Genomic DNA, 21,867 nt, shown 5'->3' on the forward strand with positions numbered 1-21,867 from the left:
GCAGTGAATTAAAATTGTATGTATCTGGAAATTTTTTTAAATCTTGTTTGAATTTAAAAAACAGCTTACCTTCATGAACAAGCTGATGAGCTCGGCATATTAATTTTAGATTGTTCAGATGCATGAACTAAAAAGAAATAGTCATTAAAAAATGAATGTTTTCTTCTTCATTATAAAAATAATCCAGACAATAATTTGAACTTAATATCTATGCTGCATTGGGATATTTACTGTGTGCATTCTGGGTAACCAAATCCCACATTTTAGCATTGTAGGTTGGTATACTTCCTGCTATTACACCAGGGAAAACCAAAGCCACAGCATAAAATATATACCTAATAAAATCCATATAACACAGTTCAAATACGTTAATGAAAAAATAATTAAAATACTTCTCGGGCCCAATTTGTCCTTTTTAAAGATATTTACATATTTAAACACCAAAATTAAATAATGGTTATTACATTTTATAAAAAAATTCAGCTAAACTAAAAAAACTTTAGTAATAACAATAACACCTAAATATTTGAAAAGCAAATATAAAATAAATAGGAAAGAAGCAATTAAAAAAATGTTAATGATCACACATTACTGAACATTAAAAGTTTTTAATTTCTTATCCTATTTCTTTCCAAGCTTCAGTTTAATAAAAATTAAAACCTTGCTTATGTATCTCCCAAATACGGTGCTTTGGCCAAAATTAAAAACTTTTCTAGCATGTCACCAAAACCAAATATTTATTACACTTATTATTTCAATTTGTATCTGGCTGGCTGCTCAAGTTACAATATACACTATAATAATATTGTACACCATGATTTATCCACACAGTTGGATTCCATTACTTTAAGAATTTTTTCAATTTCCTACTTCAATTCCACTTAATGAAGTAAAATCTTTTGACTCAATAAAACTTTAAACACTGTGTTCAGCCTGTAAATTTTTTGTATGATAACACATATCAGTGTTTAAATGAATAGTTATGCCTGTCAAGGATGCTGCTGTTTATCAATCATCAAAAGCCATGATTATTACAAGTCAAATCACTTATTCAGTTTCTAAAGAATTTTATCCACTTTAAATCTGAAAAAAAACAAAACTAATAAGAACATAAGAGACAACATGTCATATCACTGAGTTTACAGTCCTCATTGTCCCTTAAAAGATGATCACAACTTTTAGTGGGACCTAAAATGTTACTCGAAATATCTCGGCCTACATTGATTGCTCTACTATTAAATGAAGATATATAATCAGGTATAGTTAATGTGGAGATTTTAATGGCAAAAGTAACTTTTTCAGATATAGCAGGTAATTTATGATAATTTTGTTTATTTGGATATTCATTTCTCTTTATCAACAAATTTAAGGCAATAACTGATAAAAAAAAAACTATGTTAGAAACATTGTAAAGTATTTTTAAAACCTTTGAAGATGGAATTAAGGATATTTGAAAAAGGCCATGTTCTTTATCCTATCAGCACATCTGTTATATTTTATTTCTGCCAAACAAGTCAAGCTCATTTTACACTAGCTGTATTGTTCTTGTTCCAGTGATAATCACATGGCTTGAAGATAAAACTCTGTGTTGTCAAAACAGACTTTCCTCCATTTTATGACTTCTTCAGAGATTATTTTCAAACAACCAAGATAAACAATTTGGTACAGCTTATTGTCAATGAAAATGGAAGATGCAGGAACAGAAGTTAGTTTTCCAAATACCTCATGTTAAAAACCATTAGTTTTCCAGAGTTTACTGTACTGAAATCTTTTCCAGAATTTTCACAACTTGGTATTAGCAACTCTACCCTGTAGTTAAACAAATGAAATGTTTTGAATTGCACCCATTAAATTTTGTAAACAGTATGTTTTATACACATCTCTTTACAGTCTTCTCTTTTTTTTTTTATGTGAAAATATATTTGAAAACTACAGAACTGAAGTTATTGTTTTGAATGATATTAACTAATAATTTATTTATTAGACATTTATTTCTGCTAATTGAGGTGCAGTTAATCCAGTTTTCTACTTCTACAAAACTACAACCAGATTTTTGAAATTTGTTTCTTTTTTGTATATTATAAATTAATTCAGATCTTTGAGAAAAAAAAAGCATGAAAAAAGGAACAAAAAAACTGCAATTTACATGAACTCTTTATTATGTTTTATCAAAAGGCCTCCAATATCTTACCACTAACTTCAAAAAGGGCTTCAAACTTGAAATACAGACTATAAATAATAAATAAATTTATGAGTTTCTAACACACACATAATGAAAAATCCTTAGAAAACAACTTGGATGATCACTCCTCAGGTGAAACAGTTACTTTTAAGATAATTCCATGTATCAGACAACATTGATTTTCAAATGGATTTTACTGGTTTTTTTTAAATGTTAATTCCCTTAATAATGGTCCTTTTAATATGATTTGTTTTTCATCATCTGCATGAAGATTTACATTTGTTTTTCTAACTTACTTTTTGAAATTACTTCTGATGTGCATTCATGACATTGTTGGATTCAGTACACTTGATTGTATATATGAATAACTGTTCTTCAAACACTTTTGAACATGCCACCATATATCAATAGAATTTTAGACAGCTTTAGTTTGTTATTGTCAGAACAATTTCCAAGACAAGAGGCATTCCTTACCAGAAAAATAAAATTTACTTTAATAACTCCATCTTTACAAAATAATGAATTTTACTGCAGACTTTTATTCTCTATAAAACCTGTAAATGTATAAAGCACTAACTGTTCATTTCTGAAATCAGAACTCTTTAAATAGCTATCGTAACTTTGATTAGTGCTTACACAAGTCTTTGCTTTCCATAAACTCTTAATTATTAAAGCTTCGTACCTCATGAGTGACTTTTGACCCAAAGAGCCAGCCTGCTCCTCTTGGACTAACAGCCCATGTATCCACATCTTCTGGATCAGACCACACTAGATGTGTCGATTAGTTAAGAATCAAGAACAGATATGATAAAAGTGGGACAAGTATTAGAGAAGTGCTCAAAGAAACCCACAGTAGCAATAAAGATGTAAACTAAGAAAGTTTAGTTAATCCTGAGTTTTAATTTACTTATCAATTATAACACACATGATACATCTTTTAGTTTAAATCTTCACTTGAAAAGTACAAAAAAGCTAATACCAATATTTTTAATTGGTTATTCAAACAAAAAGGCATCTTATGCAATACATGGACTACACAGCCAGTTCAGGAACTTGTAGTAAAGTTCCATAATTTATAATTGTCAACCAGACAGAATAATCAACTACTTTCTACTAAAAGAGGAGTTGACTGATACATATATGAAATCCCCACAGCTAATAATTAATAAACATTCAGGGAAATAGTGCAACACAAACCTTTAACCAATATTCCACAGTCTCTCATGTACATCACTAGGCCATGATCAGTAAATAAAACTGATAAAAGTAAACATTTTCAACTTACATAGCCATTTCTTAATTTTATCCTAAAATATGTGAATATTTGCAGCATATTCAAATATAATTGGTTTTCCTTTTTAGTTTAAACTTAAGGTATTACTGACCCTTAAAACTGGGAAAATTTACATGTTGAGGAAACACTACACAAGTATGACATTGCAGTCTCTGAAAGTACACTTAGTCATGTATTTGTCTCAATAATTAATACAATATGGATGAGAAAATGCATAACATTAACTGTTTTAACACCATAATTTTACTTAGGAATAATAAAAATCATGAAAATTCATACACTCTTTGTGAACATCCTCATAGCTTGAGTTAATATTAACAAGCTATTGGCAATTAATTTTAACTAATGCCTTTGTTATTGGTAATTAAACTCATTACAGTGGTACCTCGGTTTTTGAACATATTGTTTGAGAAAAAAATGTCTCTGTTGTCGAACATAAACTCTGTTCCCGAACCAAGCTGTCGTGGCCCAAACCCCCGAAATAAACCGACTGATTACCCGAACGACGATTTGACCATTTTTGGCCCACACCAAGCTTGCCCAAAACATTTTACCCGCACCTGTCGCTCAGTCCACACCCCCACTAAAATCTGCTCTGAACGTTCCAGTGTTTTTTTTGTTTGTTTTTTCTAAATATTCTGATTAAATAAGCCACCATGAGATCAAAGAAGGATAATGAAAGCAACAAACCAGAAAGAAAAGTTGTTAAGAGTCACAATAGAGGTGAAAAAGATCTCATAGCGAAGTATGAGAGTGGTGTTCGCATGTCTGACCTTGCTACACAGTTTGGTGTGGCGAAGTCTACAGTCTGCACCACACTGAAAAATAAAGAGGTGATCAAAAGAGCTGATGTTGCAAAAGGAGTGACAGTGCTTATGAAACAAAGATCACAAACAATGGAAGAGGTAGAAAAACTGTTGTTGATTTGGGTAAATGAAAAACAGTTAGCTGGTGATAGCATTTCTGAGACCATCATTTGTGAAAAAGCAAAGTAGTTGCACATTGACCTCCTGAAAAACACCCCTGGAATGAGTGCTGATACAAGTGATGCCTTTAAGGCTAGTAGGGGGTAGTTTGAAAAATTCAGGAAGAGAAGTGGCATACATAGTGTGGTGAGACATGGGGAGGGTGCCAGTTCTAACAAAGAAGCTGCTGATAAATTTGTTAGGGAATTTAAGGACTATGTAGAAGCTGAGGGTTTTATTCCCCGACAAGTGTTTAACTGTGATGAGACAGGCCTCTTTTGGAAGAAAATGCCAAAAAGGACCTACATCACCAAGAAGTCACTGCTAGGACACAAGCCAATGAAGGACAGGCTAACTATTGTTATGTAGTAATGCAAGTGGGGATTTAAAACTTAAGCCTTTGCTTGTGTACCATTCTGAGAACCTGAGGGTTTTTAAGAAAAATAATGTCCTGAAAAGTAAACTAAATGTCATGTGGAAGGCTGGTAGTAAAGCATGGGTAACCAGGCAATTTGTATGGAGTGGGTCCACGAAGTGTTTGCCCCAAGTGTAAAGAATTACCTCATGGAAAAACAGTTGCCACTCAAGGCCCTTCTTGTGATGGACAATCCACCTGCTCACCCCACCAAGCTTGAAGGATGGGTTGGTGGAGGAGTACAGTTTCATTACAGTGAAGCTCTTGCCCCCTAACACGTCTCCTCTCATTCAGCCCATGGACCAGCAGGTCACATCAAAATTTAAGAAACTCAACACCAAAGCACTGTTTGAAAGGTGCTTTGAAGTGACCTCTGACACAGAGTTAACCCTCAGTTCTGGAAAAATCACTTTAATATCCTCCATTGCTTGAGGATCATAGACAAAGCCTGGAGGGAAGTGTCTTTGAGGACCATGAACTCAGCCTGGAAGAAACCGTGGCCAGACTCAGTAGCAGATAGACTTTTTGTGGTTGACTTTATGCATTAAGTATTAATATACAAGTATAAATAAGCAATATTTTTACTTAAAATGCTTCATAATGCATAATTTTTGGAGGTCTGTAATGGATTAATTTAAATTACAGTATTTCTTATGGGAAAAATTGGTTTGGTTTTCGAACAGCCTTCTGGAACGGATTAAGTTCGAGAACCGAGGTACCACTGTATAAGAAAAGTGATATAAAAGATTTTTGAATTTTAAAAAATCTAAGCCATGGAAGAGTGTAATATCAACAAGTGTGCTATATATCATGCTGATATTGAGTTTAATGGTGAAGTGAAAATGGGATAAAACAAACTACACTTATTTTTAATCACTTACTACAGGTTAATTAGTAAAGATTTTATGGCAAAAATGAGTTATTTCTGTAAAAAAAAAAGTTAAACTTTAGATTTAGACTAAATTTAAAAAATATTATCTTTGAAATATTGTGGTCAGTCTTTAAGGGTCAGTGTTAATTTAAACACTATATACAACTATATTTATTTATCTTTTGGGAGAGTTTTACCTACAGACTCAACTGAAACAATTGCATACCACTACTGAAAACATCTAGCTGCATTTGGTTTTAATGTTAGGAACAAAACTTTCAAATCATAAAGTACACTACACTTCAACAAGAATTTCTTTAAATCAAGCAATTTTTTATATAGCATACACATTTGAATGATAAAACTGATGAAAAGAAAAACGTATGAGGACTAAAGTCAAAGCTACTTGCTGAGTCCAAGGCAGAACCCAGATAATGCAAGGGTCCAAGGAAGTGAAATTACATAATTTGATGTGGTACTTATTTTTGTTAAGATCAACCTATTACAGATATAAACAGATTTTATAAAATTAGTCCAAATCAAGGTTATTTATAGTTTTATAAAGATTATATGCATTTTAGTTTGTGCTTACATTTTAATTTCTTCAAACAACAGTTTACAATTCATAATATAAAGTACACTGGGATTTTCCTGACAACTATATAAAAATTCTCATATTATTGTTATTTGACTTCAACAGACAACATTACTTTTAATTTTCACTTCTTTTTTAGTCAATCTCATCTAAATTTGTTTTTCACAGTTACTGAAGTCATCTGCGTCAATTAATCTTTTAGTAATTCTTGCCATATTTCAACAGATCTTTCTTATGAGATTGTACAAAATTACATCGTTTACCAATTTGTAAAATATAACAAATGTTTATATGGCTGTTCTAAAACAAGACCCAAAACACTGATTGACTATAAAAAATGTTATGTCAAACAAAAATTAACCATTAAAATTATACTTTTTATTGAAATGATACTCAGACAATTGTTTACAAATACTGAAACAATTTGCTAACTTTCAATAATTCTTGTGTTTCTGAATAAAAGTTAACAGCTGCTGTGTACATTTCATTAAATCCTGACTAGCTTTATCATGTTCCACTTGTTGAGAAAAAAAATATTTTTTTGTTTTAAATAATTTCTGGAAATCTATTTTTCTCATTATAATTATACTACATCTCTCTATACTAATTTAACAAGTTTTAGTAAGTCAGTCATGTCAAAAAATTGGTTCCTGCAACACATATCCATTTTTCAACTTTCTAGGAAAGATGGTTTTATTTTTCATACCAATAGAAACAGAAAATTATTGTTTATGTGGTACAGTTGGATACTGAATACTATTATTACATTTTTAGTCATAACTGCAACAGAAAATGTGCACGTATATACCATAGTAGTTTTCATTTAATTCATGTTACTTGCTGCTTTGGACAAAATCTTATAGCATTGTATAAATAAAAACATTATGGTATCAAACAACCTGTGGCAAAATTAGCATCCCTTGAAAAAATATGTTGTTTTCAAACAAACTGTGGGGGTTACATATCTGAACAGATCATTGTAAAAGGGCTGACAGTTTCATTACATTATCATTTCAACCAAAACAGATTGCATTAAAAAGATGACAAAAAAAAAACAACACAGCAACAGACATGAGTAGTGATTTTGATCACAATCCTTCTATTTCAATCCATTTGTCCAGTTCACAAAGTAACTATTCAACTTCTAACACACCATAAAGGATATCACAAAAAGCCCCTCTATGTGGTATCTCTTGGTTTCTTTCAATAGTTCTTACTTGATCTAATGTTCTGATCTCTGGTGAGAGACCTCCATGAACACAAAGTACCTGCTCATCAATTATCTGAAAGAAAAACAGGTAGTGTTAATCTAAGATTGGACAAGCATGATATTTAATATCACAAACACTATTTTGTATCTGAAATTTAATTGAAATAAAGTGTATCAAGATATATTTGTCAAGTTATATTGCATGTTTTTACATTTACAAAACAATTTTTAAACTAATTTTAAACTTTACTTTCTCACAGGAATTGTGGTATGGATACATTTTGAAAAAATAACACCAATATTTTGTAAGACAGGATTCTTAATAACAGAACTGCATGAGATTAGTTATTGCATATCAGTATCTCAACACCTAAAATTAACATAATACTTATATTATTAATGCTCTTCCTGCCAGAAAAGTTAGTTCCACCACTCCTTGTTTTAAATTTAAAATATGATATAGGAAGAAGACATGCTAAAGTTATGAAGCAGAGTAAATACAATTTAGTTCCTGACAAGTGCACAGTTGTAATGTACACAAATAGTACAAAATAATCTATGTGTCTGTCTCATTGTTTCTTGTCTAACTAATTCTAGATCGTATGGTCAATCACAACCTTTGTGGAATGATAGTTTTCAACACAGGACATGTTAATGGGAGGTTCACAACCCCTTCCACCCCCCATTATTGGTGCTATTAAATTCTCATCATCTTAGAGGTAAGTTAACATTAACTACATCCATAGATGGTCCCACGTCCTTACACACACACACACCTTATGTATTTTCTATAATACAACTTACAAAGTGGAGGAAAGAGGTCCCACAAACATTTTGTACATCCCAGAGAGTTCATTAGTAGTGCCTATGTATGAATGCAATGAAAAAAACTTGCCACCACAATAGCAATACTACATAAACTCAGCTGTAGTTTTCACTCCTACACCCACCATAAGGCAGATATAAAGAGCCATTCTTTGAATTAACAAACTTCCTACTTTTATCCATTACCTCACAGTTTTGGCCTGTAAGATACTTTTGCAACTAATGACCATCAATTAATTAATCATTTAAAACAGTGTGGAAAGACATTAAGAACTGGACATTGAAAGTGGGTAAGAGAAAGCACTCCTATTACCACTATTTTGACTGCTAGCTCTCCCTACAAAGTCATCTTCTTCATTACATAGTGTGTCCCTTTTTAAAGTATACGAATAATGAGGTCTCAAACCTTATACAAAACATTCAGTGAGAAATAATGTAATAATATCATAAATAAATAATGTGAAAGTGCATTTTTATTATAGCATCCACCAACACATTTTATTTAACTTCATAACCTGGACAAAGAATGGGTAACTCAGTTTACAAACAATATAACTTTTAAGTCTATCTTGACTGAAGAAGTATCACTGATGGTCCATTATTTATTTATTTCTCAAAGTGGAAATTACATGAAACATAGTATCAACTTACTAAATACTGTATAGTTTGGGATTTTAAAAAATCATAAAATTTGACTTAATATTTCCATCATTTATATGTTGTGGAATTTCCAAAAATTGTTTGTGAATTTGTTTTCAAGGAACATTAATCTTCTACTGTACATTGTAATACACAGATAACAAATCTAACTTCATTGCATATACAAAGGCTCCAATTCTAAAATTAAATAGAATTATGTTTGTTAATTACTTAACTAAACAATGTTACTTCTAGATAATTTATAATTTACTAAAATATTTTTCATAAATTCCTATTTTTATGCAATATAGACCTATTTAAGAAAGAAATTCAAAGAAAACAATTTCAAACGCACATAATCCAGGATTAATTTTTTCTTTTTCCTCCACACAATTTTTGTTGTTGTTGATCAGAAAATTCTACTTTATATATTAAATTTGATATATAGTCATTAGCAATTTATTTTCATACTTTATTTTGCTTATTGCAATAACATCCACTTCTAGCTATAAATTACACAAAAAATAACAAAGATTTATCAAAGACCTAAAATATCACCTCTAAAAAACAGTATCACCATTACCTTTGTCAAGCTATGGATCACAATGTTTGGCTGAACTCATTCTATATCTAATAAATGTAGTTCAGCTACACAAGTAACAAGTTATTTTACTTTGTATTGTTTGAATGAATATCATAAACTTAATAATATTCAAGCAATAAGAAATTGAGTCATCAATATTTTCCTCTTGTCTAATTGGGCTTAAGTCAAAAAAAAAGAAATTTTTTGTTTGCTTTTATACAGAATAATTTAACACAAAATATTTTTAAGGATTAAATGGTATATAAAGAAACCATAAACAAGCACTTGCATTTTTATAGGCAGAATTAGAGTAAACTGATTCTATGAGAGGTTGAGCATGGCCATGTGCATCAATCAAAAGGGTTTGACATCTTGAGTTCAAAACTGTAATCATATCTCAAACTGGTCAAAGGATAAGAGCTACGACCTAAAAGTTTTTAGCTGAAAACAAACCAAAACCTCATCAGAGCCATTGTCTGATCCACTACACCACAGCTATAAATTTCCCAATATGTGGTTTGTTTGTTCTCAAGTCTTATAAACTTCTGATCAGATTCCTCTATTCATCCCAATAAGAATTCCAGCTAGTCAGTATCTTAAGAAACCATATATTGATAAAACAACCTTAGTTACTTCACAACAACACAGTGTTCTATTCAATCATATATATTTAAACACTGGTCTTAGTTATTTTCATAGCTGAGCTTCATTAGACTACATGTTGTGACACAACAAATACTGTAATGTAGGGTTGTCACAACAAAACCATAAAAAAGAAAAGAGGAGGAAAAAAAAATCACACAAGATACAACAAATGAATAATTAAATTCTGAAGGTTTGGTGATTTCTTAACAAATAAACCTATACACTAGGATTTACAAAAAAAAAAAAAAAGTGTAAAGAAAACCACTGAATGTTTTGTTTACAAGTAAGACTCTTGGGAACTAAAATGAAAGAATGCCTTTAATGTTTCTTTTAGAAATTCCAAATTATGATATATACTTTAAAGAAAATCAATTACAAAACATTTTGAGTGAAACATTGTTAAAACAGAGTTTTATCATTTTTACTTAAATTTCAATATACACAAGTGAACCTGACATCTGAAAGTTACTCACAAATAGTGACAGGGTTAATAGTCGAGATCATTTGACTAATTATGTTTATTACACTATGTTTATTAAATATACAACTGTAATTTCAACTTATTATGTTAAATCCAAAGCTTGATTCAAACATAATCTATTATATTAGCCAAATGCAAAGTAATATATTCTCCGATTCTATTTACTACTCACCGCAGCAACAGTCAGTAAATCAAACACCTTACAGCAATAGCGCCATGCATTGGCATTACCATATTTCGTTTGGCATTCATCTAAACAAACAAATATATGTGATTATTATATACAAACATAAACACCCACGTAATGTTATGAGATGTACATACATTTTTATTTAATTGAAAATGTTTGGAAACCAAGAAATTCCTAGCACATGCAAACGCACACAAATACTTGAGTACAAAAAGTATTTGTGCTGAGGATTTTTCAACATTTTCAACAATATTCATAGTCACACAGTAATATCAAAAATCACTTGGACAATACCTGAATTTCTACCAACCAATTACCTTGCTTTCCTGCTGACATTGAAATGTGGTAAAATATTCTTATCTCTGCATGCAAAACATTGTAAGAAACCAATAGTTATATACGTTTAGTTCCTTTACACACACACACACACTGGCCAAAATCTTAAGGCCAATGAACATAAAGAAAAATATGAATTTTGCATTGCCAGGCTCAACCACTTATTTGAGTGGAGCTTCGAAAGATGAAAATAAGAAAAGGGAAAAAAAAAAAAAGAGTTTTTTAGCATTTAATAGGGTAAATGTGAACACTATGAAATTAGCCTAAATACTAGCTGGTCAAAATTTTGAGACCATATCAAAAAAAGTCCTAAACAAGGTAGGAAATGCCCAACAAAAGGTCTCAGTAGTGAGCTGCATGGCCATCATTGCAAATAACTTCAAACATTCGCTTTGGCATATTCGATATAAACGTTTCCAGAAGGCTGGCTGAAATTTTATTCGAAGTGGTGAAGATGGCTTCACAAAGATTATGCACTGTTTGGAATTGACGTCCATTTCAATAAACTTCCCTTGCCATCCACCCCCAAACATTTTCAATGGCGTTCAGTTCGGATGAACATTCTGTATAGTCCAAAAGAATCATGTTATTTGCCATGAAAAAGTCCTTTGTCCTGCAGGCATTGTGGATTGCAGGGTTGTCCTGCTGAAGGATCCAGTAATTTCCACATAAGCGAGGGCTTTCAGTCAATAAGGATGCTCTCTCCAACATGCCAATGTAGCAAGCTACTGTTTGATGCCCTTCTATAACCTGAAACTTCATTGTTCCATGGAAGGAAAAAGCACCTCAGATCATCATAAAACCTCCTCCACTGTGTCATGTAGAAAATGTCTCTGATGAGAAATCCTTATCATGCCAGTAATGTTGGAAGCCATCTGGACCATCTGGTTTACATTTTTTCTCATCTGAGAACAAAACCTTCTTCAACTTTTCTACGTCCCATGTTTGGTGCTTCTTAGCAAAGATTAACTGAGCTGTTTCGTGGTGTGGAAGGAGGCATGGCCTTTGAAGACATTTACGGGTTTTAAAGCCTTTTTCTCGTACATGCTGTCTTCTTGTTCTTGAGCTGCATTCTGTGTCCATAAGGGCCTTAATCTAGTTTGACAATTGGCTGGTGTCTTACTGGACAACCCGTCAAATCCTCCTGCTCAACGCTGGCGCAATTTTCTTGGGCCGACCACTTGAAATTCTTGTTCTGTATCCCTCATGGTCTTGTTAAAAAATTTGCAACAGCAGTTTTAGTACACCCAATCTCACTTGCAATGGCACGTTGAAAGATCTTGCTTTTGCAGCTCAACAATCCTGCCATGTTCAAACTCTGTTAACTTTTTAGCCTTTGCGATGTTTTTACTCAATGTAACACAGGAGATGTTGACAACGCTCATGCTTGAACACAAGTGAATAAATTTCGTTACACATTTACCGATTAATGTTTTGTTTCAGTGTGTTCTTAAACTTTTGACCAGCTGGTATTTAGGCTAATTTCACAGTGCTCACATTTTCCCTATTAAATGCAACAAAAGTTTTAATTTTTATTTTCCCTTTTCTTATTTTCATCTTTCAAAGCTCTACTCAAATACGTGGTTGAGTCAAACAACACAAAGTGCATATTTTTTCTTTATGTTCATTGGCCTTAAGATTTTTTCCAGCAGTGTATATATGGACATCTAATTATGGGACACCTATGTAGGATACATAGAACTAAGACAAATGCAGAAACACAATGTGAACAAAATTCTTCTACACAACACCTAAATACATTAATACTTGTTTTCAACTAGATGAAGAAATGATACAATGAAGAACCACACTATAGAAATAACAAGAAAAACAGAAACTTAACAAAATGTTTGGTCTAACACTGGAAAATACAAAAAGCAGCTTTGACTTCAAGACAAACTCTTTCTATATCCGATTTTATGCCCAACATTTACTGTAAGAAAATTATGCCTTATCTATTCCTTGAATATGAGAGAACAATGTATAAAAAGATAAATACAAAATATAATATACAGTAGGTAAAGCTAGCTACATTTAGAAACTGAAAGAATCTTCAATTAACATACCAATGAATACATTTAGGACAAAGTGAATGCAGAAAAAAGTGCAGTTTAATACATCAAAAATTAAGAATTTTTTATTTTTTGGATGAATAGAAACCAGTAATTAATAAAATAGCTGATGATAAATAAATATGAATTACATTTATTACTTGGCATATCAGTAATAAAGCTTAACTTGTAGATAATTTCTTGAAACATTAATTATGCAGTTTGCTTAATTTTATTTAACTATACTTTACTACATAAGATATTCAATTTGTTTAAAAATAATGCTTATATTATATATTATATTGTTTGGATATGTGTCACAAACTTTGTAATAATGGAGTGATCATATGATGTACTTTAGTATGTGGCTTACTTTTAGAATACAATACCTATTAATTTAAGTGATAGAGCTTATTACTAAAATTTAAGGTCCTGATGAAAGAATAAAACCAAGTAGTGTTAAGTATTCTGGCATGCAAGGTCATTTTCATCTATTCATAATTGAGGGAACTATGCTACAATCAGTATTATGTAATTTTTAAAATGTAGAAACACTGTTAGTAGCTTCAGTATTATCTGAGTAATTAAACACAATGATACATATCACTACTGAATAATTTAAATTGCAATTAGAAAACTCTTTGGCAAATTTCAATCTACTCAAATTACATTTTATCACATTTACAAAATGAACACCAAAAACAGACGAGGAAGGAATTTTACAATTTCTCTCATTTTACAGTACACATATACATTAATGTTTAAATCTGTTCAGTCTGAAATTAGTATTTAAAAATATTTGCCTTTCAAGAGCGGTCACACTTATTTCATTTTAACACTGAAAAGCTGAGTTAGTTTTCAAAAGTGAACTACACCTAACACTTTGTGACTGGTTTTCACTGCTCAATAAATGATTATTGTTATTACTTTTCAGATATAGGTGTAATTTAATTTACATATATACTTCAAGAGTTTACAAGCAATACCTTCAACAATTATACACAGCATAATGATACAACTAAAAGACTAGAACTTGTTCTTTAGTCTACTTTTATGTCAGTTGACCTATAGTTTCTGAAATGATATTTCTTGGAGAGCTAAGCCAGAAGGTATATTCTCTCAAGAATCATGTATTGAATAATGATACTATCTAATGTATGCTTACTCATACCAGAAAATGTCCTTTAAAACATAAGTACAACAATTCAGGTCATACAAAAGTTTTAGTCTTAGCATACACTTTTAAAAAACTTTTATAACATGCGTACATAATAAAAAATTAGTTACAATGATAAAAACATCCGACCGATTTCTGAAACAGAAGTATTATTATTATTACACTCACACAAATACACTAAACTCTCATGGCAAATCTCTTCCATTCTAGTAGTTTATGCCAAGATGATGGTAAAGGCCAACAGAGAAAACAAAGTAACAGAGAACTGTTCTGGATATTTCACCTATAGTGAAGTACAGACATTTATAGTTAAAGCTGGTAATTGAATTTGTTTCCACAATTTACTGACAGAAAAACAAAACAATAGGGAAACATTTGGTCTCACTGATATCAGAACCATACAGAAATCAGATGTGACTTTTAAAACAAACTCCTGCTGTATATGATTTCATATTCAAAAACCACTGCATGAAAGAAAAACAAAAAAGCCTTGCTAATTCCACAAATATGATAGTTTACTGGATTTTCTCTGATATGGTTGATAAGCAAAATTCTCTTTGAAACATTAAATTCATCATTTTTAAAAGAGTATCCTGAAACAGTATGACATAAAACTAACATATATAAACTGTGTTATTAACCATATATTCAAGATTGTATCAGACTTGCCATAAAAGCCATACACTTGAGTGATTTGCCGACTTTCATGATTCCCTCTTAACAATGTAATCCTGTCTGGCCACCTGTCAAGGTCAAAACAAAATTAAACTAGCTATGCACATACAAAAAAAAAAGTTTTAAATTTTTACAAAGCATAAAAAATATATGCATGTTTTATTATTTATATTACCAAATTAATGAAACTCGCATACCTACAATTGTCTAATATTTGTATGAACAAGTTATTAACATAAAATGTATATTTTTCTGGTGAATATCAAGCCACAATTTCTCCTGGGTGCATACAGCCTAAATAATAGTAAATTATTTAATATGAAAAATCAGGAGATGGTAAAAGTCAATCACCATCCACGTAGTTAACAGTTTATCATACATGCATACAAAAACAACAACAGTATCTAAATAATTCTGATTTAGTATATTTTATTTTCACATAAAATAAGGATTCACTAATAACAGAAATACATTAAAATAATTACTTACTTCGCTTTCAGAGTAAGAAGACGTGTAAATGTTTCTAAACTGTAATATCCTCTGTCCACAAAATCACCCTAAATAACACAAAATAAACATACCATAATATATAATACAAATGTGACAAACTAATAATGATCACTGGCCAAGTTATTAAAATAAGAATGATTCTACACAGAAACCAATGACAGATGGTTCAAGGACATTACAATAATGCAAATTACACTTCAAAACAGTTATTTGGTTCAATGACTTGATATGTATATTCACATAGTGGTTTGCTCTATCAGTTTTTTTTGCTATTGTATCCCCACATTTACCAGAACTAACATCAGTATTACTATATTCCATTCCAAAAATAAACTAGAGGATTAAATTGTTAGAGATTTCACAAGAACTCTCCTAAAACATGTAGTTTTACCAGATCAAAATACTAGTGTTATTTTGTTTAAAAATAAAACATTTATTTTTCTACAATTTCTAATTTAAAAAAAAAAAAAATTATTTAATGTAGTTATCTGCACTCAGACTTTACATACTTTACCAAAATGGTGATTTTTTATGAGGTATAAAAGTAGTTTTTTTATTGTACAGTTTTCACATTGTATTTTTATAATCTCTAGAACCTCATAAAAGAGTGTCAAAAGATTTTTAAGGTAAATGTTTATATTTTATTTTCCTTTTTTTTTACTACATCACTTACTCTATGTTATCACTGCATGTAGTAATGAAATGTTTAAAATTAAGAAATTGAAATCTGTACAGTACTGTGCAAAAGTGTCATGACAAAAATTAGATTTCAGGCTATTACCAAAAGAACAAAGATGCAAAAGTGTCAGGACAATGTCAAAAATTAGATTTCAAGCTATTACCAAAAGAACACAGAAGGTAAATTGCAGATGAAATACCAAAATTTTATTAATTTTCATATTTGCTGTAGAAGCTCAGTGGAATAGCTTGAGTCCAGCAAACAGTTCAGGCTTTGATTGTTCTCCTTTTACTTTAATAACTGCAGGAAGCCTTTTAGGCATTGTTAATCAAAATGTCCTTTGAGATGTTACTTCAAACATTTATAATACACTTCTACAAAGTTTCCTTAGAGGTAACTTTTAATTTATCAGGTTTTTGATCTATCAAGTCTCAGCTGGGGCTCTGTGGGGGTCACTGCATCATGTGAATTACTCCAGCAGCTTCCTTCTCATCTATGTGATTTCTGCACAGGTTGGAAAATGTTTGGGGGTCATTATCTTCTTGGTAGTAAAATTCTTTACCAATAATATGCAAAACACTTGATTTATCATGACAGATCAGTATCTGATGGTGCTTATGCCAGTCCATTATTCCATCTAGTTTGATATATCCTCCTGTTGTCTAAGCAGAAAAACACCCCCAAAACATCATACTGCCTACCTCATGCTTTAGTAGGTACCAGATATTGAGATAAGTATTTCTCACTTTTCTTCTGCTAGATGTACAACCTATATATTTTTAACCAGATATTTCAAACTTGAACTTATGAATCCATAACACCTTTTTCTAATCATCAACAGTCCAGTTTTGCATGTTTTAGCAATTTTCAATTTGGAGATCAAAATAAAGGTTTTGTAACTGCTCCAAAAACAAATAGTCCATTCTCGTTGAGCTTTCCTGATACTTGGTTGTTTATCTCATGTTTGAGATCAGTGGTAGTCTTCCTTCTGTGCCAAAAGATGCATAAATGAAGATACTTAACACCAGTATCATTGAGTTCAGGTACTCTGCCTCTTTCTTTCCTATTTTAAAACTTACCTGTCTCAGTCTCATAATCTAGAGTGTACTTGACTGTTTGGGGAGCATTTTAAGTTTGCAGCAATTTGTCAGACAGTCCAATAGTATCATAAAGATTTTATGTGAACTCTCTGCTCTACCGACAATTCCCTATGCTGTTGGGCTGTTGCATGACAAAACTTCATACATAGTGTTAAACAGTTTTTATCAAGGTTTATTTGTAGAGTGCTATTAAACTGATTCCTTCCAACATATACTAGTACCACATGCTAGTTCCTTGTTCACTCCTTTTTACATAGTTAAGACACTGCATGAGGTACCATAACAACTATTTCCAACCCTAAGTTTGTCCAGATGTTCATTCAAGCAGAATGCTTATGATATGTCCTTGGTACAAGTATTCTCACCCTGGTTCATTCAGTTGTCAACAGGGATAAGTGAACCATTACTACAGTGTTAAAATTTACATTCTATAATGGCATAGAAGAATTAGCATCATAAAATGGGAGGAATGTCCTAACACTTTTGCACAGTAATACACATACCTTTCAGCTCTTCATACAAATATCTAAAAAGTCTTTTAATGTTTAGTTTCATGTCTTAAAAAAAAAAAGTAGTTTATTTTTACTTTTTCTTTCCAATTCTTTGATTTTATTATTTATGCTGACATGTCAACTAGTGTCCATGGAACTTTATCTTTGTTGTACAGAGACTTGTTTCACTAATGCTATGCACAAACAAATGATGCAATCTTGTTCATACACTTTCATCACAATCCAGACAAGTTAAACTTTTAAAAATTATTAAACCTTTCAAACACTTTTTAAAACACAAATATTACATAATTAACTAAACTATAAAAGTAAGACCTAAATATAATTGAAATGTCTCTCTAACTATAGTATACTTAGGTAAAAACACCATAATTGTATATTTGAACAAGCAGACAAAAATACTAACAGCAGTTACATGTACACAGTGAGGAAAAGTGCAAACTAACTTTAAATTAACTGTTGGTAGGATATACTGTGAACTCAGAACTTTCTAATGACTGTATCTACTGGTGTCTACTAACTACATTCATGCTCTTGATCTCACAGCAAGGTATAAAAAATGGGCATAACAACTATCAAGGGTTGAAAAATTTATTTCTCTTTCCCATTGAATACAGTTGTAAAACTTCATATCTTACATATCAAAAGGGTATATCGATCTACACTGTCGCCTAGACAGTCATCTCCGTTGCCAGCTATATCATGGCTAAATGTGAAATGCTGTTAAAGTCGAGAATTTTCATAGGACATGGATCACATGGTATGAAAACTACAGTGTAAGTATTATTTTAAAATGTTTTATTTGAAACAAGAAATTAAAATTTAGATAACATAAAAGTCCAAATTATGATATACATTATGTTAACTTCATTGACATATTGATAGTAAAGAGGTTTATTCCAATTATTAAATTTTGAATGCAACTCATTTCCATATGTAGAATGGAATATAAAAATGTAGCAAAAGTGTCACAAAGTGGTTTAAAAACAGATTTAAAATGACAGGCACTATAAAAACTGGAAGAAAGTACATGATACTTATCAGAAACAAAATTATCTTGTTAAAGACCTACACTTGTACATTTTAGACAGCTGAACATTTTATTATAGAAAGCTACAGGTAATAAAATACACAAACAGAACTAGTTGTTGAAATAGGTCAAATACATGAGCAATATTAAAATAATAAAGAGCATCTTTTAGGGTATTTTAACAAAAATAGTATCACAATAAATATGTAGAAAATTCATAAATTTCTTTGTCATGACAGTAAAATGTCTATATTACGTTATAAAGTACATGGTGTCTTTTTTTTTTTTTTTAAGAGTTTCGTAAATATAAATAAAAAATATATAAAATGTAACTGAATTGTTGGTTTAGCTTTTTTTTTTTTCTGAATGTTAATGGAAAATTCCACTTAACATTCCTTTACAGAGGTGCAATTCTGTGAACAATTCCATATAGGTACTTCAAAAGAGTGTTCTCATAAATGATACTAGTATCTAGAAGACCAGAGACAGCAAGTCTTCCAAGTGTGTAGTAATGGTGTCCATGGCCTACTTAAAATTTCAGGAACACCATCTACATACTCTAAACTTACATTATCCTGATTTGAAAACTTGGAGCCATTTTACTGTCTCTTGGAAGCACATTAGCTTGAAAAAGTAGATTCTTGTGTAACAAGCTGTCTGAAATTTAATTTCATAATAATAAATTTTTCCAACAGAAAAGTGATGTTACCAATACGACAAAAGAGTTACATTCCCCAATATGACAATGTGTACATATGATGACAAAATCTGCATGTGTTTTAACATAGACAAAAAAAAAAGTTCACAGTAAGCCATTGCTTTACAAATATTAAAAATTTACAAATACTCACCAAAAATATGTAGTTTGTGTCTGGTACTTGACCACCTGTTCGAAATAACTCTTCTAAATCATAGAACTAAATAAAAAAGAGAGCATAATTATTTTTATAATATATAGCAAGGCTTCAATACATACCTTTCAGTACTTCAGTACTTTTTGATGCAAAAATCTTATATAGCAATTATTTCTAAGAATTCATTAAAGTATAATTCTACAGAAATTTTCAATGTAAACATAACACAGTTTTACTAAAATCTTGATCATGCCAGCTATAAATCAGTATTAAGCTCTTGTCTTGAATAAAATAAATATGTCTTACAATTAAAGAGGCCAACATTCATTGGGGAATACAATATATCTTTATCATACAATCCCAATAATAGCCAATTTTGACATCAGAAAAATCTAAAACTGTCTAAAACACTGCTTGGAACCTGCAAGAAGGTATCTTTGTACCAAATCCCATGCTAGTTGATTGATATACACAAGAACAGTTCATGAAAACCCAAAATTCTACTTTCTTCACTGAAACACTGAGCCAAAGACAGTCCAAAATTATTGATATCTCCATTATAACTTTTTTAATCTGTGTACATCTTACTAATTTACTCAGTTGAATACTAAGAATCACATCGACAATTTTTCCATAACCAATATGCTTAATTTAAAACCAATTCATCTTAGGAAAAAGGTAGAATGCAAGAAACATTGGCTTTCATGTTGCCATATATCATAAATATCTCTTAGATAATTTAGTTAGTTAGTTATAGTGAGATGAAACACCTTTTCTTTTTTCTATCCACCTTTCCAATAAGTTAATCCTATCAGACTCAGATATGTCAATTTGTATGGCTTCTCTTTCACTGTAAAAATAACACTGGATGAGATAGTTGAGAACATCAGATGAACCTTTTATAGATTAAGTAGTTTCTACAAGTCAAATAACTTATTTCCATGTGGAATATTTGTTTTAAGGAACACTTAAAAATACTTCCTTTGTTTTAGATTTTAGTTACTGATTTTTATGTCTTTGTACATTCTTTTACAACTTTCTTATAAAGTTTTTATTTCATAAATCTGGCAATTTTATTTTTGCTTTGATGAGAGCACCACCAAATGAATTATACACAAGCTAACTGACTTTTAACCTGTTAACCTTTCACAATGGGCAAGTCAAAGAGTTCATGTCACAACCTTTTACAGTGACATTCAAAATTTAAAATTTCTTTATTATCATCTATGAATAAACTTTACTTTAGTACACAGTTAATGCATCAAATTTTAATAATATTTAGGTTAAGTGTTTTAATTGTATAAGGAAATATATCCCCTAGTATGAGAACTGTGATATTCACTTTCTAGGTCTTCCCTCTAATTTATTTTCCATCCTTCTGTGAAGTATGGAATTTAACATATATTACTATAGTATAGATATTACTCAGGTAAAGCATGATTTCTTGCCTTCAGTCTTATATGGAGGATGGGTCAAAAATAATGTTGAGGAAGATTCTGCATACATCAACCATTGCCAACTACAGACTGGATGAAAAAGACCACAGACAGGGTCAAAAGTAGGAGAAGAGGAAATGGGAAAAAGAAGCAAAGCAAAAGACCAAGTTGAAAAAATAAACAATTGTTAACAGAAAATGAGACCAACTGTAGGAGAGGAAGAAAAAATGGGTACCCACAGGGTTGGATGAGACATGACAGGTATTGACAAGTAAGGAAATTAACTAGATGTATGGTATAAAGAAGATATGAAGAACAGGAGGGCCTAAAACCTTTAATGGAAATGGAAGGGATAAGCTTATCCAAATAAGAAACAGGAGTAAAAGGGAAGGTCAATAAAAAGAAAATATGGGAAGAGGACTAAAGTTGTATTGCTAAAAGTTAAGACAAAGAGTCACAAATGCAAAGAAAATGAGGCACTTGAATGTGAGAGACAAACTTTAGAAAAAGAAAACAATACCCAATTACAAACAGTGAGGAAAGAGAAGAAAAGTTAAATTCATAGACCAGTAGATCATTCCCAACTGAAGAAAAGAATTTCAGTTTATGAGG

General features: G+C 30.9%; 1 protein-coding gene across 1 annotated transcript in view; it reads right to left on the reverse strand.

The window, feature by feature from the left end:
- PpV (Protein phosphatase V) overlaps positions 1–21,867 on the reverse strand; it is a 37,260-nt gene that overhangs the window by 3,095 nt on the left and 12,298 nt on the right. The window contains exons 3-9 of the mRNA XM_076464763.1: positions 19,817–19,882; positions 15,624–15,691; positions 15,129–15,202; positions 10,878–10,957; positions 7,486–7,605; positions 2,865–2,954; positions 70–127 (exon numbers count right to left, since the gene is read on the reverse strand). Coding sequence (XP_076320878.1) covers positions 70–127; positions 2,865–2,954; positions 7,486–7,605; positions 10,878–10,957; positions 15,129–15,202; positions 15,624–15,691; positions 19,817–19,882 — 556 coding nt within the window. The remainder of the gene's footprint in view (positions 1–69; positions 128–2,864; positions 2,955–7,485; positions 7,606–10,877; positions 10,958–15,128; positions 15,203–15,623; positions 15,692–19,816; positions 19,883–21,867) is intronic.

The sequence above is a fragment of the Tachypleus tridentatus genome, chromosome 10 (assembly GCF_004210375.1).
Source record: "Tachypleus tridentatus isolate NWPU-2018 chromosome 10, ASM421037v1, whole genome shotgun sequence".
Classification (NCBI taxonomy): Eukaryota; Metazoa; Arthropoda; class Merostomata; order Xiphosura; family Limulidae; genus Tachypleus; species Tachypleus tridentatus.